This window comes from Acanthopagrus latus, chromosome 11 (genome assembly GCF_904848185.1).
Source record: "Acanthopagrus latus isolate v.2019 chromosome 11, fAcaLat1.1, whole genome shotgun sequence".
In the NCBI taxonomy this organism is placed as follows: Eukaryota; Metazoa; Chordata; class Actinopteri; order Spariformes; family Sparidae; genus Acanthopagrus; species Acanthopagrus latus.
In genome coordinates, this window is record NC_051049.1 from 12,194,515 (window position 1) to 12,206,271 (window position 11,757).

At 44.8% G+C, this 11,757-nt stretch overlaps 1 protein-coding gene across 2 annotated transcripts; it reads right to left on the bottom strand.

Moving 5' to 3' along the window:
• Window positions 1-53: 53 nt before the first annotated feature.
• Window positions 54-11,164, bottom strand: si:ch211-221n20.8 (neurogenic locus notch homolog protein 2). 2 transcript variants are annotated; one of them, XM_037115661.1, is made up of 23 exons: window positions 11,034-11,164; window positions 10,426-10,564; window positions 10,252-10,318; window positions 9,974-10,150; window positions 9,536-9,661; window positions 9,022-9,162; window positions 8,683-8,808; window positions 8,302-8,334; window positions 7,957-8,079; window positions 7,662-7,784; window positions 7,395-7,517; window positions 6,141-6,263; window positions 5,242-5,364; window positions 4,850-4,975; window positions 4,180-4,308; window positions 3,956-4,048; window positions 2,799-2,894; window positions 2,520-2,615; window positions 2,175-2,270; window positions 1,263-1,364; window positions 1,029-1,134; window positions 650-766; window positions 54-415 (listed from the first exon to the last, which is right to left on the bottom strand). In XM_037115661.1, the coding sequence occupies exons 2-23, from the start codon at window positions 10,552-10,554 to the stop codon at window positions 337-339; spliced, it is 2,454 nt and encodes an 817-aa protein (XP_036971556.1). In that variant the 5' UTR covers window positions 10,555-10,564; window positions 11,034-11,164; the 3' UTR covers window positions 54-336. The 2 variants fall into 2 exon arrangements, with proteins under 2 accessions (XP_036971556.1, XP_036971557.1); XM_037115662.1 differs by lacking the exon at window positions 8,302-8,334.
• Window positions 11,165-11,757: the final 593 nt, after the last annotated feature.

Sequence of the window (11,757 nt, forward strand, 5' to 3'; positions counted from 1 at the left end):
AAAAAAAACATTTGATAACCTTGAGCTGCCAGAAACCAACAGGAAACTGATGAAACCGTTGTTCATTTCACAGATTCAGGAATATTTCAATTTAAAGATAAATGTCAACATACGTCACCGGTAAAATAAGCAGCCTTTGTGATACAGTCATGTCCCCTACTTCAACAGAGGCCTAATTTAAGGGTGAAACTGCCCTCAGAGAAGCCAGAACACTCTCTCGTAACTCAGATACATTTAATTTTTACAGCTGACCGGTCATCTCATTTCTGTCCCCCTGTGTTGCCTCGTAATGTTTCCAGATTTTTTCATAGACGAGGAGCATGCATACATCTTGTATCATCTGCCCTTCCTCTCTGGACACTGGATTTTGTAGCCCACCCTGTAGGCCTGCAGGTAAACACGTGCCTGGTTCATCCTGGAAACACAACCACAAAGCAGACACATTATTATTATAATTATAATCATAATAATATAAAACTGCACAGTGCCCCTTTAATAACTACTGTTTTATGGCACGTTGACTCTATCTAGGTACATATAGAAGGGTAAACGTGATTTACTCCACCCAGCTGCTAGTCCAAACAAATAACAACTGCTGCATGAGCTTCTTAATCCAGACTTGGTGGATGTAATAAGGTAAAAAGGTAACCTGTATTTTGTGCATAGCTGAACTCCCAGGGGTCCACAGCGGTCCACGTAACTCTCCCTAAACGCCTTTCTGACAGCTCGAGCCATGCTGACCACCGTTGTGACCACAGGGCATGTCCTGTGACAAAAACAAACAGATCATCAACATGAATAAGTAATAACAATAATTTTAATCAGTCGACAACTGTGTATCTGCAAGTCCACAAAGTCTGCGCGTTAGTTATGACATACACCACTCCCATGATTCTGTCTCTATTGTCCCACGATGTTTGGTCCTCGTTGCCCAAACCTCCATGCATTTTATTTGCTAGATGTTGAAAAAGTTGTATGATATGCGTATAGTGTTCTTGGGTTAAAGAAAACTCGTTGTTCATGCTTACAGTCTCTCGCAGCGCAGGCCTGCAGTGCCCTCTGGACAAGTGCAGGTGTTATGAGGACTGCAGGTGGCGCCATGTTGGCAGGGTGGCACACAGGGGGTGGTCACCGCTACGGACAGAACACACAGCAAGAGTCTTAACACAAAGTGAAGGCAAAGAAAGGTCTTTCTCACACACGCACGCACGCACGCGCGCGCACACACACACACACACACACACACACACACACAGACTAACCGATTTCACAGATACTTCCAGTAAAGCCTTTGGCACAGCGGCACCTGTTGAGGCCCACGCACACTCCACCGTTCTTACAAGGTCTGTGACACTGAACAGGCTCTGAGGGAGAGAGAGAAGAGGAAACATGGAGGACACTCCAACAGGAATCAAACTCAACACAGAGCTTTTATTCTGTTGTGGAAAATGGTTCAATCCTTTCTTGAATTTGGAAAGTCGGTATAAGCAAACAGGACCAGCTGGGCCTCACACAGGACTGTGTTTGTTTAGTAAGTCACGTCTCCTTGAGGGGGAGATATTGGTTTAATAACTATTGATTACACAATAAGCTGCTGCAATTGACATTTATTATACAGGTTGTAAATCCTGAAGGCTTGAGATGGATCAACAAACATTAACTTTAGCCTTTGCATACTCTGGTGCTGCTCCAGAATGTGTAAAAGACAGCACCACCGTCTGGCTGCCTGGAGAACTGCATGCTCTTCAACAGTAGTTCCCTACACAGTCAATACAAACAACTGTGTTCATTATTATATATACATTATTCGTCTACTGGATATTTAAAAACAAGTTGGACACCTTGTCAGCGGTCCTGCCTTAAATTCTGTGACTTTGTGACATCAGACTTGGTCACCATGTCACACTTTTGCATAATTTAGGCCTATATTCAGGGTAGAAGGGAAGAACCTTTTAAGGATTCATGGAACGGAGAATAACTTCAGCACCTCATCCATGTAAGTGGCTGTGGGGTTATGGCTTTTACTTTGACCATTTTTAAAAAAAAAAGTTAAATCACTTAATATGTATTGCTATATTGACACACAAGTTAAAAATGGTGTCTGTGTGAAATAAAATGCACGCTGACATTTAAATTTCAGACATTCAACAACTGAACAGCGATCGTGATCTCACCTATCTGGCATCGAGCTCCTTGCCATCCAGCAACACATGTGCATTTGTTGACATCCACACATCTTCCCCCATTTTTACAGGCAGGGGTGCACAACGCTGCAAAACACGCACACGCAAAGAAAGAGGTAAGATTATGTCTGAAAATGGTATTTCGGGGCAATCTAAGCATCGCGGTTGTTTAGCTTGTATAGCTTTTCAGTTTTTCCATTATGGTATGATCTATATATTACAAGGCAGGGCTGCTAACAAGCATGGAGGCAGAGGCATAGAATTAAATCAAGATACCCCCCAGAAGAAGTGCCTGGTGTAAGCGATGCCAGATGTGTTGGTGGTTATGTTACTCACGCAACAGGCACTGGGGGCCGGTGTAATCAGAGGGACACTGGCAGGTATCAGGCCCCACACAGCGACCACCGTTAGCACAGGGCAACTCACACACCGCTGAGAGAGAGAGAGAGACAGGGAAATATAAAATGGAGGAAATAAGCAGGATGGATAGAAATAAAAATAGAAATAACATACACAGAGAAGGAGAGCACTACGATGTAAGTAAGACTCATCATATAAATGATATATTCAAATGAAAGGAAGTCTTCGTTACTGTCCATGTCAGAGGTGATGTACCTGCGTGGCAGCCTTCTCCGGTCCAGCCAGGACGACACAGACACTTGTTCCAGCGCATGCAGGTGCCTCCGTGGGCACAGGGTGGGGAGCACATGGCTGAAATGCACAACCAACATGACATATAATCTCAATCTTTTTCCGACCCCCTGTTTCCTTCTCACCTGCGTTCCATCATTCCTGTGTATTTAAGCCCGTTTTTTCACCTCACTCTTTGTTGGTTTAACTGTTTTCATCCCACAAATCTGTGTTCCTGCATTTCTCGAGTACCTCAATCCCAGATATTCAAACGAGCACAAGACAAAAGAAAACCTGTGATGTTTTTTTGCTTTAAAGACAAAATAATGGCTAAAGAGGCCATGACATTGATTGGCATCGGCTTAGCTTAGCTTAGTTAGCTAGCAGCATGAGAGTATAATGTTGTTAAAACTCTTTTTTTGAGACATTACCCAGGGTGATAATCACTATGATGGACAGACTGGCAGAAGGACAGATGGAAGGACGGAAAGACAAATTTTGCAAAGGCTTTCTGTCTTGATAACCTCTCATTCGGAATCCCAAGAAATCTCTAGGGGGACAGAAACCGTCCCAGTAACCACAGTAATTTACGGTCACTCCAGCCTGCCTGCAATGTGGCAGAGTGAGGAAGGTGTTGCTGCCAGAAAAGCTGCTGACACTTGTCTGTGCGCTCTCTCAGGGTCACCTTTTTTGTGCTTTTGTCAGTTTTAAATTTATTTTGCGCCGAGAGAAATTGGATGTCTAGCATGAGGGCATGAGTCACGGTCACAGTGAGAGTCGGCAGCCCTGTTGAAAACTGTAATCCTGATAATATTCCATCTTTTTAGAAAATGTATCAGCAATCTGACGCTGCTGTAACTTCAATGGAATACAGTTATACAGATTACATTTTTTGTGTCCAAATTACGTAACGCTGTGTGCCCATGTACTAGTAAGACTCAGTAATTTAGGTGATCTCTGCACATTACATTGCAGGGTACATAATTGAAACTTTAGATGTATGTGACCCCTACCATCTCCCCTGCTCATGATCACATAACGGATACACTGGAGTTTCAACACACTAGCAGTTTGTTGTGTCTAGTTAGCCTTGATATTAATTATTTTGTATGTTATCCGTGTACAACAGTCTAAACTCATACCTGAGCAGCCTAGTCCCGGGTAGCCTTGAGGACAGTCACAGCTGTTGGGTGCCACACACACTCCATAGTTGTGGCAGGGAGGGTCACACACAGCTGGGAAGGAAGAGCAGTTGATGGGCATAATTTAATTTAATCTGTATTTAAAGCAGAACAGAACAGTTCCTTCTGCAAATATTGTTCTCTGCAATATTTATAGCAATCGACATATTTGGTGTTTGACTCACGCTGGCACTTGGTGAGGTCATCGGTTTGTACTTTATACCCTTCCCTGCAGGTGCAGTTGAACCCGCCAGGATGGTTCACACAGAGCTGCTCACAGCCTCCGTTTGTGAAGTCCTCACACTCGTTCACATCTTATGACAAAAGACAACGGGGCAGTTAAGAAGGCATTTTGAAACAGCCAAAACACTCTGAGGCAGTCTGTTCATGTCCTCTCGGGCTAATTGAACAAGGGAAACAGACAGCACACTTATCACCCAAGAGCCATTCACAGTCATCAGCCATTAACAGTCAATCAACTTTCAGCACTCTCTTTTCTGTTCCTAGTTCAGGCTGATGTGTTTTCTTGTTGTGAATACGTTCAATCTGGCAAGTCTTCAAATGGATGAGAAGTTGATTGCAAGTGTTTTTATCTGAAAGACTAGAACATTAAATGTGTTCAAAATGATTCTTGAATGATGCATGCATACTTGAAGGATCCCATCACACATTGCTTCGCCGCAGATCAAAAGGCATCAGCTGTTCCCAAAATACTGAAATGTATAAGTAAATAGCTTCATTTCTGGGCCAAGACTTTGCAGAACTTAATGCAGTCAGTGCTCACGGTACCATCAGAACTGCTGGACTCATTAGTTAAGGTGAGGACAGTGAGAGGGGGTAAAAACCAAGTCTCACCTACGCAGCTCCTCAGGTCCTCGCCCAACTTCCAGCCTGCTCGACAGCTGCACAGGACCTGACCCTCAGCCCTCACAGAACACAGGTGGTTGCAGCCACCATTTCTCAACTTGCAAGATGTCAAATCTGTTAATGTAAAAAAAAAAAAAATGCTGTTTAACATTGAGTATTTACAGATAATAACATTTGCGCAGAACAGAAAAAGATTGATTTATCTGACATTTTCAAGCAAAAATGTCCAAAAGTGCCTAATTCCTGCTCCTAAAGTGAGAACAGACAACAGAGAGATTGCGGAATTTTCCTACATTTAAAATGGATGCTGTTTATTAGGTGGTATTTCTTGGCAGGTCAAAAAAATACCGCGATGTCAATGCTGAAATGATAAAACTTACTGCTGCAGGTCAAGTCGTCTGTGTCGAGCAGCAGAGGAGGAGGGCAGTGGCAAGTGTGTCCTCCAGGAGAGTTGCTGCACGTGTGGGAGCAGCCACCATTCTGCAGTTTACATTCATCAATGTCTGAGCGCGTGCACACACACACACACACACACACACACACACACACATAAAGGTAAGATAAACAATTGTTGGACATCTCAGTCTTTGAACCAGCTTGGTTTGTACCTTTCAGACAAAGAAATGTATCCTGTTGCTCCCAAACAAAGTACTATTAGTTTATTTAACCTAATGAAGTATTTTTGTTCCCTAAACATAACCAAATATTTTTTATTTCCTCAACCTAACTAAGTGTTTTCATTAGAAAGAGAAAAAAATGCAAAAAGAAAAAAAAAAGTGAAGTCAGACGTTTACTTTGTGGCTTTCTTGTAACTGTAAATGATTGTCCTGGAACACAAGAGCACATGAGCAGAGACACAGTATACCTGATTGGTCTGAAGAAGAGGAGAAAAAAGGTGCTGCTAAGGCGAGACAAACTTCAATCTTCACTGGCAGGTTTTATCCAGGCACAGCACGAGAGAGAGAGTGTAGCTATTGTCAGTGCTTATTACTTTCCCCCCATTACCTTTTGCTTTATCAGGCTTATGTACAAAGTATTATCGTATCGTGTTGGTATTGGAGATACCAGCCTTGGATAGGATGCCTCATCAATACTTTCAATGTCCACTTTTGTCTGGGCTGAAGAGATGAACACATCCAGACAGCCAGAAAATGAGAAAGTGATTCATAGCAATTTATACCTGTTAAATGTCCGTTAGGGGAACATCGGCCTGTTTAAATGACTGAAATGAGCAGGTAAACAGCACTGTGAAGTGAAAGAGTGTCTGGGAGTGACTGACCCACGCAGGTGTGGCCATCAATGTGCAGCTGGTAGCCAGGCCTGCAGGAGCACCGGAAAGATCCCTGAGTGTTCAGGCAAACGTGCTCACAGGTCCCATTCAGTGCCAAGCACTCATCCGCATCTGAGGGATCAAAACAATTAGATTACTCTTTTGTAACGTGAAGAAATGGCTCAGTATAAAGGCCCGTTCACATCCGAGTCAAGAGCTATTTGCAAATTCATTTTATTAGCACTTGCTCCAACAAGCTAGGAGGGCCAGATGAGTAGGGGTTTGCAACACAAGACGAGTTGACAAGAGGCTGCTTGTTTGGATCAAGATACCAAATCCTGGCACCGGCTTTTGGGGATGATATGCTGATCGTTTAAACTCCCCTCCACTTTGGTGCAGATTGGAAAATTACAGCTCATTTTGCAAGCAATAAAACAACACAGTCTGTAAATTTGTACAAAGGTTGCGAAAATAAATGTAATTGGCGATGATGGTTTTGAAGTTCTGTGCCTCAGCTTTGCCCAGTTAGGTGCAATCACAAATCCACAGCCACCTGTGTGATTTTGGCTCAGCGTGTAGAGTGGATCTGTGAGGTACATAACGTAGGTTGAAGGTACTTTGTGGAGTTTTATGTTTAAATGTGGTGTTTCTCACCTAAAGACAACATCCTAGCCTTCCTTTCTCCCTTTGTTGGTACCTCGCTGTGTTGTTTTTTGGACTGTTACCACCACAACTGTAATCTAAATTTGTAAAAAGCTAAGCTAAGCTACCATAAGATACCATGCTTCATATTGAACATATAGAAATGATAGTAGTGTACATCTTCTCATCAAGCCTATTTCAAAAAATGTTGAAACTATCCCCTTCGTCACATGTACACGCTACACATAGTGGAGAAAGGTCCAATGTGTGGGATCTGGTGGCATCTAGTGATGAGGTTGCGAACTGCGACCAACTGAACACCCCTCGTGTCACCCTCACCAGCGGCGGCTGCTTTTAAATTCAGATAAGCTGCTCTGTGGAGCAAGTGTTTGTTTTTTTTTTCCCCTGGCTACAGTAGAAACATGGCGGACTCCATGGAAGAGGACCTGCTCCATCTGCAGACATAAAACGCTCATTCTGAGGTAACAAACCAGTTCTCAGTTTCAAGTGATTACACATTAATGCTGTTCAACTTCTGCTCCATATCCCTAAAGCCCCTTTAAGTGTGACAGGGCTCAGGATAAACTGAAGGGATCACCACCCCCTCCAGCTGTGTTTTACCTGTGCAGTTGTGTCCATCCTGGTCCAGCTGGTAGCCTGATGCACACCGACAGCTGTACCCTCCGGCCTCGTTGGTGCAGTTGTGCTCACAGTGGCCGTTGTTCACAGCGCACTCATCGATGTCTGTAAACAAGAACATTCCTGAAGGACGGCTGTCTGATGAGTGCTGTGTGCCCAAGTGCTGCTGGCACACGCAGAGTGTTGACACAAGTACCACTGGTGAGCACCACTAGTAAACAAACACACACATACTGCTGGCTTACTCACCAAAACAAGTGTGCCCGTCTCCGTTGAAGCCCTGGTAGCACTGGCAGAAATAGGAGCCAATGATGTTTCCACAGCGAGCATTGTTGTCACACCCGTGGCCACCTGACGCACACTCATTGTCATCTGAAAGGAAAAAAAAAAAAAAAAAAAAAGCAGCACCGAAGCTCAGCTCATTTCCATTCACAAAACCTCTCGGGATAATTTTACTGGAAGGCATAACAGCAGGCATTAAAACACGCGCACACAAGGAAGCCGACCCCGTTTTAACAGGGGGACGTCAGCGCTAATTGCCTACCTTCGCAGTGTGTGCCGTTTCCCCGGTAACCTGGTCGACAAACACACTTGTAGCTCCCGAGCGTGTTCTCACACACACCCTGACCATCACACACGGCAGGACTCTCCGCACATTCATCCACATCTGGGACAGAGACGGGGGACAGAGAAAGAGGATGCTGCGAACATACCGTGTACGACTTTGTCCACATATTTACTTATTGCTCTGACATGATTTACAGTAAAACAACCTATTTTTGAAAAGCAACTGTTGGCTTTTAATTTGGCTGAAAAAAATTATTTCATGTCACTCAACCCCTCAAAAAAAGCTAAGCAGCGCGTGTTAAGCATGGTCAGCACATCATACCTTGACAGACGGCGTAGTCTGGACACACAGGACCTGAGACCAGAGGCACAGAGGAGTCACAGAGACACAAGAGGGGAGATGTGAAAAAAAAGCAAATAGAGTACTGGGGGTATTTCAGAGGACAAGAGAGGAAATTAGCTATTAATTGAAAGGATTAAAGAGGGGATAGAGTGACTTGGAAATAAAAACAAAGTGCGACAAAGCAGGCAAGCGGCAAAGCAGCAGATTTAAGCTCCCTATTTCTGCCAAGTCTTCCTTCCTGTCAGCAGGAGTTACTAAGTCAGGGGCAACTCACGCAAAATGTGAGAAAATCACAACACCAGATCTAATCTGGTAATCAGTCTTACCCAGCTGTGGTGAAGCTTATGATGACAGACTTACCAACACAGGCGGGGGCCTCCGCTCTGAAGCCTGGCTGGCACTGGCAGACAAAGCTGCCGGGAGTGTTCACACACACGTTTCCCAGCTCACGGCGACACTGCTCCTCGAAGCTGCACTCGTCCACATCTACAGAGGAGAGGAGAGAAACAAAGGACTACAAACAGGGCCGCCCAATGACGGAAGCCCGCAGTAATCAGTTTCATCCTAATGTAACCTAATTTTATTTAAAAGACTCACCATTACTTATTAAAACAAGAAATTATGGTGCCAGAAAAAGAGGGAGTTGCCTGTAGGAAGGATTTTGAGCTGCTCCGTATACAAACTACATGTCAGCCTCACCTAGACAGCTTTCTCCATTTAGAGCCATTACATATCCTGAAGGGCACGAGCAGGTGAAGGAGCCAGGGCTGTTTCTGCATTCGGCGTTGCCTCGACAGGCCTGCAGGCCGGTCACCTCAGCTAGAGCACACTCATCTACATCTGTAAAACCCAGAATACATACATGTGTTATGACCATACTACATAAAGTGTGTCTACAGGTATCAGACTAATGTTTTTAGATGCATTTTGGCATTGCTGGTAAGTATGAAGCATTGAAAAAATGACACCTTCTTCCTTGTAAGATATTAGAGAGGTGGATACATGAAAATTGGGTGAAATAATTGTGGCAATTAAGACCTAAAATATTCAAATTTAAGACTATTTGAACACTGTTAGACAAACTATAACCATAATAAGACTTTTTAAGGACCTGCAGACCTCTCACACGCACATACTGTACATCCTCACACACAAATACACACACACACACACACACACACACACACACACACACACACAGATTCTGACGAACCCTGGCACCCTCCGGCACCCATCAGGTAACCACGGAGACAGCTACAAGAGTAAGAGCCGGGGGTGTTGGTGCAGCTGGCATGGAGGCCACATGGTCCGGACCCCTCTCCTTCACACTCATCAACATCTGTCGAGTAGAGAGAAGATGATATGCTGTCCAGCTGACATCAGTGTATCCAAATGATAAAAGAGGCTGCGTTGCCAGGGTGATACAAGGGGTGAATTGATGGATGACACCAACATATTAAATGTATTATTAAAGTAGATAAAGTAGATTATAGTTGAGACAAGGGGTAGCCTTTTACAAAAGACTTTCTCAAGATGAGTATTTTTGCTGAATTCCCAAATCCTGTAAAATGCAGAGGAATCAAACTTATTTCCCAAATGTTACTAAATGTAGTGAAGCCCCGGTTCTGTTGTTGATTCTGCACCTTCCTACCTTTACACTGTGCAGCTGCCCCCAGAGTGAAGCCCACAGGGCAGGTACAGTTGTCTCCACCCTTCACCAGGCCCGGCGGACAGCCGCAGCCTGTCCCGTTCTCCAGCATCACCTGGTTCTCTGGACACCGAGGAGCAAGTGTAGGGCTCAGGGAGACTGTGGCTGTCAGGGAAGCGGCTAAAATGTTACAAACAAGAGAAAAGGGGACAATTTTAGGAGAATCTGGAGAGCCAATCAAAAAGAAAAACTCAGGGAAAGCGCCCCCAAAAAAACCTCACTTGTGGTAGGGGTGCGGCTCAGTGTGGGTTCACTGAGATTTCCAATGGCGTTCTCGGCCACCTCAGTCTAAAACAGAAGAAACAAGGAGTTTAATGGGAGCCATCACATCCACAAAAAAAAAAAAAAAGCACATACCACACATGGAAAAACAGAGAGGTTCCTCGGTTGCTTGCCTGGCTCTTGCTGAGCTCCCCCTCTGTGTGTTTCAGGACTTCATTTTCATTTTCCTCTTGGCTGTCCAGACGTTCGGCCACGGTTAAAACCAGCAGCAGGGCCGGCAGGAGGGTCCAGAGCTGAGCCATCGCCTGGAGTCTGTGCGGAGAAAGGAGGTGAGCCAACGGCAGGGTTTAGTGTCAGGGAGTTTAATAATGCTTCAAATGACAGGGACATTACATTCATATGAACTGTGTGCAGCACTCACTCCAGCCATACAGTGCATGTCTGGGCAGGCAGAACAACAGAGGGGTAAGAGCACCCTGTTATTAACTTAACATCAACCCTCCCCAGGGCTTGAGAACAAAAGAGACTTCCAGCAGCTGGAGCAGCTGCGATACAGCGACGTGTTCAACATAGAGGCAGCTTTCTTGTGAAGTTCATCTATGATAATAAATAAATAAATAAATAAATAAATAAATAAATAAATAAATAGTTCATGAAAAAGCCTTGCGACCAGAAAAAAAAAAAAAAACTCTGACAAACCAGCCAAACTGCCAGTGGGGCCAAGTTGTGTAATAACGCCACACACGAAAATGCACAACAAACTTCCTTCCAGCCGACTTACCCGGGTTAGATCTCCTCACGCTCACGGACCGGAGACACAAGCGAGCGATCCAGATGTCAGGACGGGCTTCCTCTCTGCTCCAGATGCGGACTCGCTCGTGCAGCGGCAAGCCAGCTCTGTGTCAGTGTCGGGGGGTGGTGGGTGGTGGTGATGGGGGGGCTGTACACTACGGCAGTGACTCCACATCCTGTCCAGGAGCTCTGCACTTCCCATTCCACAAATCCCAGAGCAGCGCTGGAGGAGCAGCAGCCAGCCAGTCAACCAGTCAGTCAGTCAGTCAGGCCCTGCAGGCTGCTCCAGCGTGCCCCTGACCTGAACTCTGACCCGGAGCTCATAAAGCAGTCAGCCCGGGGAAACACTAGAAAACAGCTGAAAGGCGTAAAACCAAAGAAAACTCCTCCATCACCACTCAGCACTAACGACGCCACATGATGGCAGCAGGTGACTTCTCTTCGAGGTCAGCCACCTTGAGATGGAACATAAAACGTGTAACTTCTCAAGGATTCAACTGCACCTAAGATTGTTATATAAATTTAAAAATAGAAAAACAGGGGCCCAATTTTCCTGAGTATGTAGACTCTGAAATCAGTTGGCTGTGACTGGAGAAAAGTGGGAGACATTAAAGTAAATGCTGCTATTTTGGAAACCCAGAGCTCAATTATTTCTGAGCCATGGAGCTCATCCTGCTGTCATTTTATGCGCAACATCTTCAGGGCAGTGCTGG